The sequence below is a fragment of the Diabrotica virgifera genome, chromosome 4 (genome assembly GCF_917563875.1).
Source record: "Diabrotica virgifera virgifera chromosome 4, PGI_DIABVI_V3a".
Taxonomy (NCBI): domain Eukaryota; kingdom Metazoa; phylum Arthropoda; class Insecta; order Coleoptera; family Chrysomelidae; genus Diabrotica; species Diabrotica virgifera.
This window is the reverse complement of record NC_065446.1, coordinates 37,567,231-37,584,007: the sequence shown is the minus strand read 5'-3', so window position 1 is coordinate 37,584,007 and position 16,777 is coordinate 37,567,231. Positions and strand designations below refer to the sequence as shown.

General features: G+C 31.8%; 1 protein-coding gene across 1 annotated transcript; it reads right to left on the bottom strand.

The window, feature by feature from the left end:
• Positions 1 to 1,328: 1,328 nt before the first annotated feature.
• Positions 1,329 to 14,423, bottom strand: LOC126883005 (UPF0669 protein C6orf120 homolog). The gene is made up of 4 exons (XM_050648160.1): positions 14,259 to 14,423; positions 14,060 to 14,208; positions 11,805 to 11,921; positions 1,329 to 1,677 (listed from the first exon to the last, which is right to left on the bottom strand). Exons 1-4 carry the CDS (start codon positions 14,292 to 14,294, stop codon positions 1,404 to 1,406), a joined length of 576 nt encoding a protein of 191 aa, XP_050504117.1. The 5' UTR covers positions 14,295 to 14,423; the 3' UTR covers positions 1,329 to 1,403.
• Between the last annotated feature and the right edge of the window lie 2,354 nt (positions 14,424 to 16,777).

Genomic DNA, 16,777 nt, shown 5'->3' with positions numbered 1-16,777 from the left:
TGGACTTCTAGAGAAGAGCAGCAGGCAAATCAAGAAGAGATCTGATACCAAATGCAAGAATACGAGAAATGATGGGAGTCACACATACAATAATTGATGACATAAAAACAAAACAACTTGTATGGTACGGCCATGTACAGAGAATGCCAGATGACAGGATTCATAAGCAGATTTTGGCATGAACACCACAAGGGAGAAGAAAAAGAGGAAGACCGAGAAGAATCTGGAGGTAGGGAATTGAAAAAGAACTAGAGGAAAGACAAATCCCTCCAGGTCTATTGTTAAACAGAGAAGAATGGTGGTTAGGAGTCAGAGACTGCTGTAAACCGATAATAGTACCTATACAAAGTTCAATAATTACTTAATAAGATATTTAGTTAGTTCATGCCTTTTTGAAGTACCGCGTTTAATTTTTCAGTCTTTATATTTTTTACCTATTTGTTTTTCTAGACTGCAGTCTGCAGTGGCTGATCTAGACATTTGTCTTGAATGGGAAATTTGCCTTAGAGGGGGAACTTCTAATGAAATACCAACCAAAAGAAATAAAAAAGAAAAACCCAAACTACATAAATAATAACTTATATGCATTAAGTTATCTTCATTTTTTTTAACTATCGTGTTTATTGGGTTAAATTTGTCTGTCTAGACAGACTAGCTATGATAAGTTTCAGGTCAGCTGTTACATTTTTATGTTTCAACAATTGTTTTTAAATTTTAGACCTTGTTAGAAGGGAAATTTCCCCATTTTCCCTCCTCGTAGATCCGCCACTGCTACACTGGGGTATTCATATTTCTGTTTTGAACAGATCTGTATAAAGACAGTTTTAATCTTCTGCCATAAAACTAAACTAACATTTTTTATGGGAAATAAGCCACAATTTTACTAAAAAATGAATTTATTAACGTTTCGAAACCCAAATCGGGTTTCGTTGTCAAAATACAATTGTAGTATTTTGACATAGTATTTTGTATTTTGACAACGAAACCCGATTTGGGTTTCGAAACGTTAATAAATTCATTTTTTAGTAAAATTGTGGCTTATTTCCCATAAAAAATACGTAATTATAAAAATGCCACAAGGAAATAGCTTCAGAACAACACTAAACTAACATGCATTTTCAAATCAAGTATATAAGGTTTGTTCCAACACAACGAGAACCGTCATGTATATCGATTACGTTATTATAAAATAATACGTTCCATGCGTTCTGTGTCTGTATATCGTGCGTTCCATGGTTTATTTTGATTACTGCGCAGGACGGCGATCGTTACATGGACGGTTTCTCGTTGTGTTGGAACAAACCTAATATTGTAAATAATAAATTCAATTTTTCAAATCATTCTTTATTTTAATATTTGGTTGACTAGATAATTACACAAATTATTTTCTTAAAATTTATATATCACAAAAATATTAAGCCTATAATTTCGAATAACGATTCAAATCCACTAGGTCGCTGTGCTGATTGATGATGTTTTTTCTTAATTTTCTGTTTAACGTTTTTGAATTTAATTTCATTTGGCACCTGTATAGAATCTTTCATTTCTTGGGGAAGTTCGTCTTCTATTATAGCAAATGCTCTATCTGCTTCTGGATTTTTTAAAACTTGCAAAATAAAATTACTAACTTCGTGTGCCGAGTGTCCGTAGACTCCAACTGCAATAGGACTTTTAAAACTAAAAAGAAAAAAATACATAATTAATAAGTTGATTAAAGTCTATTACTAACTATCATGACTAAAATTTCATTAATTAATTATGGTATTACATGTAATTCGCAAAACGATGAGAATGAAAATGTCCTTATAGAGGATGACGGAATAATAATAGAACTGACTAGTGAAAGAGAGATTAAATGTACAATAGATGGGCTCAGAAATAATAAAAGACCGGAAGAAAACGAAATAGCTGCGGAAATGCTAAAGAATGGAGGGAAAGAACTACAAAAAAGGATGTATCCTTATCAAGACGATAGAGGAACAGGAAAATATGCCCAAAAATTGTACCAAAGCATTATTATGCCCGATATACAAAAAGGGGGATATATTGGAATAGGAAAGTTACAAAGGTGTTGCTATAATGGATACTTGTTACAAGGTATTAGCCACGATGCTAAGAGAAATCAACAGGTAAAATCAACAGATTTGCTGAAGATATACTAGCTAGGTAAACATCTTACATATTTTACACTAAAAGAAATATAGACTACCTGCTATGAATGCAATGAATGCTATTTGTTCATCGAGGTTCATCTTCGATATGGTCTTCCTTTTTGGGGTTCTAGTACAACTGCCCAATTTGATGTTATTTTCAAATTACAAAAAAGAGCAATAAGATATCTGTTTGGCCTCAGAAGAACAACCCATTGCAGAAGTTACTTTAAAGATCACGAAATTTTAACCCTTCGATCTTTGTATATTTTAGAAACTGTTTGCTTAATTCGTAAACACCTGCATGTGTTTCCAACAAGGCCTCAACATGACTACTCCACCAGAAATTCAACTTTTGATGTCTATTTACCTATCCCGTCTTCGGAGTTAGTAAAGAAATCTATATTATATTCCGCAAAAAAACTATACAACCATCTCCCTTTACAACTTAATCTGCAACATCTTTCCCCAAGTTCCGTAAAATGACAAAAGCCCATCTATCTAAAAGATCATATTATTCCGTAGAAGAGTTTCTTAATGACTAACTAAGAAATTACAGTAATGTACAAGTAACTAAAGTATATTTATCTATATTTGGGTGTCACATACAGCAGCATAAACTTATCAGTTCCTATGTTTGTATTTTGTTATATGTTGTATGTTCAATTTGCAATATGTATACTGGTTTTGTTTTTTGCTTCACTTTTTTAACTTGTATATTTTTTTATATTGACGATTTATGTAATTTCAGAAAATTGTATTTGTTATTGTTATTTTTTTTTTGACTCTATGTTAAGCTTTGTCCATAAAATTGTATTTTTCAGTGACAATAAAGCATATTTCTATTCTATTCTGTTCTATATGAACATAAGGTATCCTTTCATGCATTTATAGATTTTAAACAAGCAGATGATAGTATAAAAAGAAATAAAATTTATGAAGCACTGAGCTCCTTGGGCATACCCACAAAACTGATTAGATTAGTTCAAATGACTCTGAATAGCACACGAAATGAAGTTAGTATGGAGAGGACTCTCATCAGAAGAATTTACTTGAGTTAAAACGACCGGAATCATCTTCAACAATGAATATAAATGTCTGGCCTTCGCTGATGATCTTACTATTCTAACGAAAACATGAAGAGAATAAACAGATATTATAAAAAGATTAGAAAAGGACAAAAAATATTTTGACCTAGAAATAAACCAGGAAAAGTCAAAATACATGATAATCGGAAATACAGAGCAAAAAGAAGAGGGATAGTTTACTTTCATAACTAATGAATCAAGGAATATAATTTCGAGAGAGTGGTCCATTGGGGTATCTGGGGGTTATTATAGAAAGGGGAGAAAGGTCAGGAAGAATGGGAACTAAATAACAGATTGGCAAATAAAAATAAAAAGATGGAAAGCCTAAGAACACTGATGGAATCCAAATAAACTGCACGTCATATAAAACGGGCACCCTAAAAAATGGGTAATTTTTGAGGTTGCGTATCTCCTAAACCTCTTGTCCGATTTAAGTGATTTTTTGAATATCTTATAGCCTTATTCTTTGTCAATATCCCTGTACTAATATTTTTGCTAAACAGGTAAATTTTCATTGTATACCGGGTGTACGAATCAAACTGTGTTTTTTTCCCAAAAGTTCGCAATACCCTGTGGAATATCCTAGCATTTATAAAATACTGAAATTAAATCCCGACTATAGCCTCAGGTTTTCTGAACATTATGTTTTGATTCATTCTCTTATGATGGATAATACAAAAGTTATGTACTTTAACAACTAGTCATGTTCTTCATCAGTATAGGTTGTTTGTAAATAAGTGCGACAAACTTTAAGGGGCAATTCTGCATGAAAAAATAATGACAGTTTGCTTTATAATCGTATATCCGCAAATGCTTCGTTTGCGAGATACGGGATGTTGAATTTTTTCTTACAAACTGACGATTTATTTATTGCCCTAAAATCGGTTGAGATATGCAAATGAAATTTGGTGGGTTTTAAGACATTAGACACATTTTTTGACATACAATTAAGAATTTTATATTCACCATTGGCGTGCATACGGGTAATATATAACATTCTATTTTTTTATTCATTCGCTTATGTTGGATAATACAAAAGTTAGGTACTTTAACAATTAGCCATGTTCTTTTTCAGTACAGGGTGTCTAAACAAGTGCGACAAACTTTAAGGGGTAATTCTGAATTAAAAAAATAATGACAGTTTGCTTTATAATCGTATATCCGCAAATGCTTCGTTTGCGAGATACGAGATGTTGAATTTTTTCTTACAAACTGACGATTTATTTATTGCCCTAAAACCGGTTGAGATATGCAAATGAAATTTGGTGGGTTTTAAGACATTAGACACATTTTTTGACATACAATAAGAATTTTATATTCACCATTGGCGTGCATACGGGTAATATGATCGGTCATATTACCCGTATGCACGCCAATAGTGAATATAAAATTCTTGATTGCAAGTCGAAAATTCGCAATAACTATCTCTTAGAACCTACCAAATTTCATTTGCATATCTCAACCGGTTTTAGGGCAATAAAATAAATCATCAGTTTGTAAGAAAAAATTCAACATCCCGTATCTCGTAAACGAAGCATTTGCGGACATAAGTTTATAAAGCAAACGGTCATTATTTTTTCATGCAGAATTGCCCCTTAAAGTTTGTCGCACTTATTTACAAACAACTTGTACTGATGAAGAACATGACTATAGTATTTTTACTACAAAAGCGATATTACGTAGATCAAAATTTTTGACGTAAGAGAACTGTCAAAACATTAGAATGTGACTTTTCATTATTGCCATGTTTACGTAAGAGAACTGTCAAAACATTAGAATGTGACTTTTCATTATTGCCATGTTTATAATAAACATGGCAATAATGAAAAGTCACATTCTAATGTTTTGACAGTTCTCTTACGTCAAAAATTTTGACCTACGTAATATCGCTTTTGTAGTAAAAATACTATAGTTGTTAAAGTACATAACTTTTGTATTATCCATCATAAGAGAATGAATCAAAAAACAGAATGTTCAGAAAACCTGAGGCTATAGTCGGGATTTAATTTCAGTATTTTATAAAGGCTAGAATATTCCACAGGGTGTTGCAAACTTTGAGAAAAAAACACAGTTTGATTCGTACACCCGGTATACAATGAAAATTTACCTGTTTAGGAAAAATATTATTACAGGGATATTGACAAAGAATAAGGCTATAACATATTCAAAAAATCACTTAAATCAAACAACAGGTTAAGGAGATACGCGGCGTCAAAAATGACCCATTTTTTAGGGTGCCCGTTTTCTATGACGCGCAGTGTATGTATTGAAAAAACAAAGTTAAGAATATACATATAAAACTATAATAAGGCCCACAGTGCCATATAGTAGCGAAGTATGGACAATGAAATTCCAAATACGGCAGCAAATACGGAAAAATTGGAAAGATGGGAAAGGAAAATGCTCAGAGCTGTATATGGAGACAAAAACATGGTGGAAGGTTGGGGGGGCAACGAACAAACGGAGCTACAGGAACTGTATAATGAACCAAGCATCAGTCGCTTCATAAAGGCACAGAGAATGAGATGTATGGAGAATCTAATGAAATGCTAACATTTTTACTGTTTTTAACTTTATTAAATAGGGGAGTTCAATTAGAACGAAAACATGCATTATTTCGGAAAAATTCAAACAAGCTTATATTTTTCTAAAACTTTTTTTGTTAGTTTATACACATGTTAAAGTAAAAAGTTCTGCTCGCAGATTTGGTCGCTAATTGTTTAAACAATAACAACTGTTTTGTATAAATAATTTTAAAAATATCGTTAAATTCATCATTTTACTTTGATCAAATATGTTTCTATTTTGTTTTTGATTATGCTCAATCCGAATATATGGCATTGCAATTTGAAAATTCTTATACAGAAGCTCTTATACAGTGTGTCTGCGTAGCTAGGAACCACATGGAAAACTTTTTTATTATCAATTTTACGAAAAAAAGTTATTCTTAATGAAATGCTCTGAATAGTCAAAAATCTAAAACTCAACCATCAGATATCAAATTTTATCAATTTTATACGAGTTATGTCAAAAATATGAATTTCGTTATGGAGTAAAGTACCTTTATATTCTAGCATATCAAAAAATGCTATTATGAAAAGTTGTTTGAAATTAGAAACTATGTCTAAATATACAATTACATCATTCTAATCGAAAAAAAAAAATTTTAATTTTTTTCTCAAATTACGGATACTCATCATCATTTTATTACAATTATGATAACTATTTTATTATCACTTTTACGAAAAAAAAGTTATTTTTCATAAAATGCTCTCCCTGGTCTAAAATCTAAGATACAACCATCAGACATCAAACTTTTTTAATTTTATACGAGGTAAGTATGTAAAAAATATGAATCTTTCTTAAGAGTTAAGTGCCTTTATTATTTACAATATTTTAATTAGGAGGATGTAATTGAACACTAAAACAAATTTTTTAATTCCAAACAACTTTTCTTAATAACAATTTTTGATATTGTGAAATGAAATGGTACTTTACTCTTGAGTGAAATTCATATTTTTTGACATAACTCGTATAACATTAATGAAATTTGATATTTGATGATTGCACCTTAGCAGTGGCGGCTCGTGACATCTGCTATAGGGTGTGCTGCATGAACCACGGCCAATATAAAATAATAGAAATAGAATAACATACGAAAACAAAAAAATTAGCTTTAATACTAATTAATAGTAACTAATAACGACATGCTATAAAAATCTGATTAACTTACATTTATTGCATTTTTCTAAATTGGAAATTAATACGCCGGTCCTTTTTTGTCGCAAACTTTTCGATTACTTTATCGTTAAAGTTCGGTATTGAAGCGATGAACTTTTTTTCTATCGAGAGTGTGGAAAGGGCTGTTAATCTGTCTTCGCGCATTGAATTTCTTAAAAATGTTTTGATCCGTTTTAAAGTTGAAAAACTACGTTCAGCTTCTGCTGTGGTCATTGGCGTAGTCACCAGAATTTGTATCAACTTTTTGGTTTCTGTTAATGTGTCCTCTAAATTATTAGAAATTATAAATTTTAGTAAAGGCACTGCACCTTTTAATGTTCTACACTCGATATTGGAATACAAAACTGACAGTTCTGTTCGCAAACGGTTTTTATCAAAGAAGTTATAAGCTGTACAAGTTAAATCCAATTCATTTTCAGGAAACTTATTATTATATTTTTCGAAATGTTCTGAAGATAAAAGTGTTGCGGCAACTAGATGATTTGTATATGCAAACCGTTCTTTTGCATTGTTTATAATAACATCACAAACTTCTAGACAGGCAATACGGTGATCCTGTTGGCTGTTATTTGGGCGTTTCCTTTTTTGGACACTAGGCGCCGCATTTAAATTTGAAGCTTGATGTATGATAGGGTCTATTTTATTTCGGACATTGTTAATACTTTGCTCAAAAACATGTATAGCTTTCTGTGCTTCGGTTGGGTCCATGTTCTTTTTTTGAAGATTATTGTACAAAACGTCAACATGTGGCATAATATAATGAAAAACAGTCAGCCAGAAAGTAAAATTTTGATCTTCCAGAATACGTCTAAGTCCTCTTGCTTCCTTGGAAGTAATAGCATTTGACTCTTCTTCTAGTTGCTCCATACACTCAATAATAAAGTCTCTATATTCGTAAACGACATTTACTGTACGAATATTGAAATTCCAGCGTGTAGGGATTGAACGAGGAATATTTTTTCCAACTATTTGATTTAAGACAGCTATTCTTTGAGGTGAATGACTAAAAAATCCAGGTATATCATGTAAATCTCCAAAAAATACGCGTACTTGGGAATTAATAGAACATGCTCTTGACATTATTAGATTCAATTGATGGGCGTAACAGTGCACAAAATGAGCAGTTTCATATTTTCTCTTAATTATTGTTTGCACTCCGCCATGTATCCCACTCATAACAGCTGCTCCGTCATAACTTTGTGCAATGAGCTTATTTTTGTTATTCTTTAATATTGGGTCTAAAAAATTCAAAATTGTGTTAGCTAAGGTTTCAGCATCATGTTTTTCTGGAAGCAAAAAAGTCCAAAACCTTTCAACTGGAGCACCGTTTTTTACATAACGAAAAACAATGACCATTTGAAATTTCATAGAAACATCCGTTGTCTCATCAGCTATCACTGCTAAAAATGGGGCTTCATTGATTTCGTTTAAAATCTCCTCAGCGTATACTTCTAGCATGCAATCCAAAATATCATTTTGTATTGTTTTTGAGGTACCTTTGAAAATTGTCGCATTTGTAAGGTGTTCACTAAGTGTTTTATCAAGTTCAGCAGAAAAATTCACTAAACCACGAAAAATTCCAGGGTTATCTGATGTTTCAGATTCATCGTGTCCTCGTAAGGCGAGCTCAAAAGCCCCACAGAATTTTATACAGTCAATTATTTTTGACAAAACATACCTGTTTTTCGTCACCTCTTCATTGTGTTTTTGTATATTTATCCAATAAGCAGAGTCAAGTTGGGCCTGTATATTAAGTTTCCCAAATAATGCAAATCGCATTTCATTGTTCATATGAGTTTGCGTGTTTTCATGCTTCTTTATTTTTTCACTTAAATGCACTAGATCCCGCACTCCTGTCTCGCGCCACAATTTTTCCTCTTTATCTGCGCCGAATAATGCACACGGAAAACAGAAAAAAGCATTTTTTTCGGAACATCCACAAATCCACTGATTTCGTAGATACATGTCTTTATTAAATTTACGCGTATATGTTTTTCCACGGCTTTTACCGGACACTTCAATATTAAGATCAGGCATAGGACGGCCACGTTCTTTTATAATCAACTGTTGTTGATAGTGAAGTTTTTGAAATTTATTTACACCTAATTTAAATTGAAACTCCATTGTTTTAAACACGCTCGAACAAAACAAATTAAACAAAATTGTAACCTAAGAATTTCTAAACACGGCACAGATGCAACGGTCACGAATAACTGTCGTGAATTGCAGCTCGCAAACACATTTCCGAGGCCGTTAATCAGCCGATTGCCGAAGCACATCGGCTAAGATCGCCGTTTGCCTAATAAATGCATTTTACCGCTGCCAGTGTTTCGGTTGTTATCGACGCGGCTTCACTGGAGCAGCAAATACGTAAAAAGATTGCTTCACTGGAGCACCAAATACGTAAAAAAATTATACGGTTTCACTAGAGGAGTAAATACGTAAAAAGAATAATATTAATCATCGTTGTTGGTGAATTATTATTAACAGTTGATGTTTAATATGATAATATGGCAGATTTGAAATAAAACTATATTAATTATTCTTTAATAATTAAGATTTGCTATGGTTGTTTGGTAGTTCTGCAGCTCAGCAGCACATAAAGAAAAGCCGCCACTGCACCTTAGATTATATACGATGCAGAGTATTTTATAAAGAATAACTTTTTTTCGTAAAACTGATAATAAAAAAGTTATCAATATGTTCCAAGTTACGCAGACATACTGTATAAGAACAAAAAAAATTTTTTTTGCTGAACATTTATTACTGTTGAAGCTTATTATTAAATGTATTTTAGGTAAGTTTTACAGAAAAAAGTTTTGATCACTTTGCACAAACATTTTTTAGCTGGTAATTTTCGGTTTTTGTATTTTTGTTATCTTTCTTAATTTTCTTAAAAAGAAATAGTTTATTTCATTTCTAAAGTAAAATAATTTAGTGCCTTTTAGAGATTACATCCTAAGCTTTAAAAAAGCACTTATCAAACTGTAATAGATCTGTTCAAACTTGAGTAATACCGTCTGAAAGTGGTGGTAATTCTATAAAACTACGAAGATTTCAAAAATTACATTTTTTGAGACGTCATATCATTTGAATTAAATTTTTGAGTATAAGAGTTTTTATAAGAAAAACTGTATTAGTTATACATTTTTAAACAAAATTCATCTAAGGCTCATTTTCCGCCCACACCGTAGTTATGCCCATACATTTTATTTCTTTCTATTATAACCATAAGATAGCTTAATTATTCTTCTTTCATGTTCAATATGTAAAATTTCATTTGATCCATTAGTTAAAGAATTACATTAAAATAACTCAACCACGCACTTCGCCGTACATTAATTTACAGTGCGCCAATGTTTGTGAGAAGGGCGACTTTAGCGTTATAATTAATAGAAAATTATTGATATAAGGTTTTTCTTTGTAAATTTTTCTGAATTTTTCAATGGTCAGGTCAGTTTTTTTTATATCTATATGTCAATTTATATTTTCGGAGTTACTTAAAAAAACATCTAATTTCGTAGTTCATTTGTTTAATAAAAAATGAAGCACCCACTTCTCGAGTAGAACTTTTTGATATGTTGTTTATTAAACATTTCTTAATGAAATTACAAAAAGTTCTATCTTGTTTGATTTTTTTCCGAAGTGAAAATCTATTAGTCCTGTCGCCAAGGGGGGTACAACGGCCTCCTTAATTCAGATGGACTTACCCAAGTTTTTTTTATATATTTTGACCCGTAGAATACGAATTTTTTGGGTAACAGTTGATCCGGATGTCGATAAGATTGTTATAGACAAAGAACTTGAGGAATTACATAACAGCGATTTCTCGCAAAACAAAACATCTTTTTGTATTTTTTGGGTCATTTTAAGCAAAAAATATTCCTACAAGTTTTTTCGTAGAATGCATAGTTTTCGAGATAACCGCGGTTGAACTTTCAAAAAATCGAAAAATTGCAATTTTTGAACTCGAATAACTTTTGATTAAAAAATAAAGTAGCAATTCTGCTTACCGCATTTGAAAGTTTAAGTCAAATTATATCGGTTTTGATTATTTGCATTGCTAAAAATTAATTTTTTTATTGTTAAAAAAAACTATATATAAACACAGTGTTTCCCGTGCCTAATACATGCGTTTTAACGCATGCTACGTAGAAATTGCCTCGCTTGCACTTGTAGCTACTCTACCTACTCGTTCGATTTTAAATGAGAAATCATTGAAAACATCACTCACGCACTAGGTGTTTATAGCTTTGTTTACCAATAAAATAATAAATTTTTAGCAATGCAAATAATCAAAACCGATATCATTTGACTTAAACTTTCAAATGCGGTAAGCAGAATTGCTACTTTATTTTTTAATCAAAAGTTATTCGGGTTCAAAAATTGCAATTTTTCGATTTTTTGAAAGTTCAACCGCGGTTATCTCGAAAACTATGCATTCTACGAAAAAACTTGTAGGAATATGTTTTGCTTAAAATGACCCAAAAAATACAAAAAGATGTTTTGTTTTGCGAGAAATCGCTGTTATGTAATTCCTCAAGTTCTTTGTCTATAACAATCTTATCGACATCCGGATCAACAACTGTTACCCAAAAAATTCGTATTCTGCGGGTCAAAGTATATAAAAAAAACTTGGGTAAGTCCATCTGAATTAAGGAGGCCGTTGTACCCCCCTGGCGACAGGACTATATATGCACTCCCCTAAAAATAATATTTTGCAAGCTGCTTTTTCACCATACAGGATTTCTTTACCTTCTAGTCTAACAAGTATTTCTATATTTAGGAATAAACATTCAAACATACTTAAACACTGATTACTTACTTTAGAGGAATTTCTACATTATCAGTTCCACAAGTAGCTGAATGTAAATCATATGTATCTGGATAATATGTGGGAAATACTTGAGTATCTGATATGTACATATCAGCATCCCCAACACTAAAACATATTAATAATTATTATTGATAATATGAATAAGAATTATTAATTAAATGCATTTGAAATTGCTACTTCTTACTGAAAGCACAATTGAATAAACCACACCAAAAAGTATTTATACTTTATTTTCAAAGCTAGCTTAGCAGGTAGGGTACAACATTAATAAAACCTAGTAATGAAAGCCCTTTAAAAAAAAATACAAAATTACTTAAAATTAATAATATATAAAGAACAAAGAAAGCACAACACAAAAAGATATCAAAACTTAAATGGGACAAGCAAAACTGTATTACAAAACTAATTTCCAATTTTATAGAATATGTATGCATAGCATATCCTCGTGTATCTAACAACACCGCAGAAATTCCTCCACCCTAGTCATTTTTACTAATTTTGCATTGTCTATCTAGATATACATTGCAGAATATTTGAATTAAAAAAAAATAAATAGAAATAAAATAAATTAAATAGAAATGAACCTTTGGAGGATCAATTATTGTAGTATGTATTTTTAAAATAAATAAAATAATGTACCTCAACCCAGCACAATAAACTGGCACATTTTAGAACAAGTCAATAGATTTAAGTACCTGGGATGTTGGATCGTTAGCAGCCTAAATCCTGATCTAGAAATAAGATAAAGAATAGAATAGGCCAGAAAATCTTTCGAAAAAATCAAAAGACTGCTTTGCGATTCTCGAATAAAACTCTAAATTCAACTATGTTTATCAAAATGCTACGTCTGGCCTACTATTATTGAGATGTGGATCCTTAAAACATAAATCGTACATAAATTGGAGGCCTTTGAAATTTGGATCTACCAGAGAATCCTCAAAATTTCATGGACATCGCATACCTCAAACGAAGAAGTGCTGCATGGAATAGGCAAGGAACGAGAACTTTTCAACACAGTAAAAGTTAGAAAAACATCATACCTAGGCCACACACTGAGAAATAATAAGTACAGTGGAACCTCGATAAGTCGGATTAATCGGGACTGCGGCTATCCGGGTTATCGAAAATCCAGGTTAGCCGGAAAATATGGTAAAAATTAATAAAATACACTATACTTACTGATAAACTCCATTATAATTGCAAAAACTCAGTCAAACTGAAAAAATTATTTTATTGTCTAATGAAAATCGGTCTGGGTTAGCCGGACTTCCGGGTTATTGGAGGACAACTTATTGGGGTTCCACTGTACCAATATGCTTAACTAATAGTGAAAGGTAGGAAAGAGAGGACTATGAATGATAAAACTATGGTGGCTAAGAAACATCTGACAATGGACAGGGCTCAATTTTGAACAGCTGAAGATAGCGAAGAGATTGTAATTATTGTAGTAGCCACCTCCATTGAGGAGAGGGTGCTCTAAGAAGACGGATAAAATAAGGAATGGGAAATCCCAATGTTCATAATTCTATTCATTCATAATATTCTATACATTCTTCAATAGATTCCAAGGAATTTATTAGTATACTTCTTATTTGAATTATACCAGGATAACAATAATATGATCATTACATCACAAATGTACCTAGTTCAATTAGTGCTATGACAGAAATGTAATGTAAAAAAAATGAATTTATCAAATGTTGCCTATTAGCCCCTAACTGCTACGAATTTATCAAATGTTGCCTATTAGCCCCTAACTGCTACGGACAGAGTCAGTGTGACTTGACATTAGTTTTTTTATGCCTTACCCATTTAAGTTTGATAGTACATACTGTTTTGTGTGCAAATTATCTACGGTCGGAAGAATCAAAGATTACCCATGAACATTTATAGCAATCACATATTATTCAGATGATTAATAATCTCTCTCTCGTTTTGCTATTTATGGAAAAAGACAGCAAATACAAAATATGTGATTGATGTGATCGTTCATGGGTCATCTTTCATTTTTCTGACTGTAGATGTTTACAATGTGCTCTGAAAATATGCCAAAGTTGTAAATAACAATTTATTTCCCATTGAATTAGTTTAGCATTCTATAAAAAAGTGTTTATAACTTGAAATATGTAGTAGTTAATATTTTTAGTTTATTTCATAATTTTAAAACTGGGCCACCATGAGGGGCAATAGCAGGTGCAAGATGACTTTTTGTCTGTAGTAGTTAGGGGTTAGAGATAATATACCTTGAGCTTAAAGATAATACTATATTTCCAGAATGATGAATATAGTAGTAAACAAAACTTTCGTTTCCAACTACACCTTCAGTATACCCTAATACCTCTGAATTCGAATAAGCATTGGTCCCATCTTCAAGATCAGCTCTTGAAAAAATCTGCAAATCAAATTTATAGTTTGTACAAAATCACATTAAGTGTTACTTACTAGTAAAGACAGAAGTTTGAAAATTAAATGAATCATTATTATGTTATATAAATAATGTACATTTCAAAGTATAAAAGTCTAAACACTTAACAAAAACAAAACAATCTCTAACACTTAAATTTAAGGTTAGGTTAATTTAACATTTGCTTCTTCTTCTTTGTCTTATTCGTAATGTCCTCAACGCTTAAAGTATACATCGCTCATCCGGAAGAAAAGTGACACAATTCAAAAATAGGGAATTTGCACATTTTTTTACATAATAATGTTGAATTTTGTTTAAAAATGAGATTTCCAAAATTTCACGTTCAAAAACTCATAATAACTTAGAAGTACAAATTTAAAATCTATTTAACCATTTCAAACGACCCGTGACGTCACATCATTATATTTTATTTATGTCTATGTTTATCTTAATGACATTTATCGTATGTCATTGTAATAGGGCTTTTCATTCACAGTCATTTGTTTCGAGCTTCTGTCATATGTCGTATAATCCGTGTATAATAAGATTATACAACATATGACAGAAGCTCGAAACAAATGACAATCGATGAAAAGCCCTATATTTACCAGTTTGTTGAGATTGCAGTTTTTGAAGGAAAGGAAAGAAAGTTTACTATGGAAAATAAAAGAAAACACTATAAGTGTTGTTTAGTGCCATTTTGTAAAAGTACAACTATTAAAAACCCCAATAAAATATTTATTGGATTACCAGCCTATAAAAAACGGCGTATAATATACATATTATATTATGTACTTACTTTTATCTGCTTTAACTCCCCGAACTTCTCAAACGGAAAAATTTTCACCCTTTTGAAAATATGAGGCACATATTTATATAGTACACATATTTACTCTAGTAGGCGAGCGGCCATGATAGGTGAATGGCAATTTTTGGTCATTCTTTATATTCTCGAGGACGCTGAATCCGAATATGAAGTTTATTTTTATCTAGATTTGGTGAAACATGTTCAAAAATCAAATTTTTTGCAAAAATGCGAAAAATCAATATTGATGATTTTTCATATTTACCTGCAGGGCCGGCGATAACGGGCCTGCAAGGGATGCACTGCAGGCGGGCGCCCCTGTTGGGGGGGCGCCAGAATGAGCTTTTTTCTGCTGGTATTATCTAAAATATTAAAATAGAAAAATTCATTTTTTAAATGTTGTTTAAATTCGTCATAATACCCTAATCTGTGTTTGTTAGTTTTGCATAATATATCACATAATATACAAAAATACGCAATGTCGCATAGAATTTTTACCATGTAGTAATAATGTTAATAATGAGGATGCTTTGTTTATGTTCTTCAAATTCCTTGCAAGGTGTTAGTTTTGTATTTGTATCAGCAGTTATGAGAGGAATAGGAATGATTTCTAGTAAAATAAACAAGATTGTGATACTGTTTTCTTGCCGACTGCGCGTGTCTAATTTAAGTATTATGTAATACCTATTAATAGGTATCGAGTTAAATATTAATCCCATAAAAACATAATATTTAAAATAAACATTTTACATAAAATTTAGTTTAGAGCTCCTTATGTGAGCTCCACACTCTCGCCGAAGTCGATTGAGGTTCAAAAAGTACGAGAGTGTAGACGGCCACCTTGTGCAACTTTGCCTCTCTTCGTTCTACTTTCGTTCTCTGTCGGTCTGGCGCGTCCGAGTCAAAGGGATCTTTGTCGGTATCGCACCGCTTGAATGTGTTCCTCGCGAAGTAGAACGAGTGTGTAGAGAGGTATGTTGTTCTGAAGCTATTTTCTTGTGGCATTTTTGCAATTAACTAGTTTTGATAGGAAATAAGCCACAATTTTACTAAAAAAATGATTTTATTAACGTTTCGACTCCCAAATCAGGTGTCGTTGTCAAAATACAAAAAAAAATTGTATTTTGACAACGACACCCCATTTGGGCGTCGAAACGGTAACAAAATCACTTTTTTAGTCAAATTGTGGCTTATTTCCCTTCAAAACCAGTTAATGGTAGAGAGGTACTACGGACTTCGGTCAACTTTGGCGACGTAACTTCGCCGAGAGTGTGGAGCCCGCTTTAGATTTAGTATTATTTCATGTGATTATAATACAGAATAGTTTGTCAAATGTATTCTGCAGTTAAAGAATCTATAGCATTCAATGATTATAAAATTATATTTGTTAAGTACTCAGTACCATTATTAATTTACGGTTAAGTTATTATTTTTATTTAGTTAAATAAAAAAGGATTCAAAAAAATTATCTGGGGCACAAATCGAAAAAGAAAAGCAGAAAAAGAAGAAATGACACAAAAAACAATCTTAGTTCTCTTAGCCAATTTCTTAAAAACGTTAAAGTTAAGTTGTTTTGTCAGATGATGGGTCCAATAAAACTGTAACTGAACTTTATTTACCGGGGACATTTGTGGATAGCGGGACACCGACTTAGTCGGTGCCTCGCTGCCCGGAACACACATTTTTAGGACACAAGTCCAAAATCACGTCATTAATAGGGAGAAAAGCTCTTCTAGCTACCCCTAAAATCAG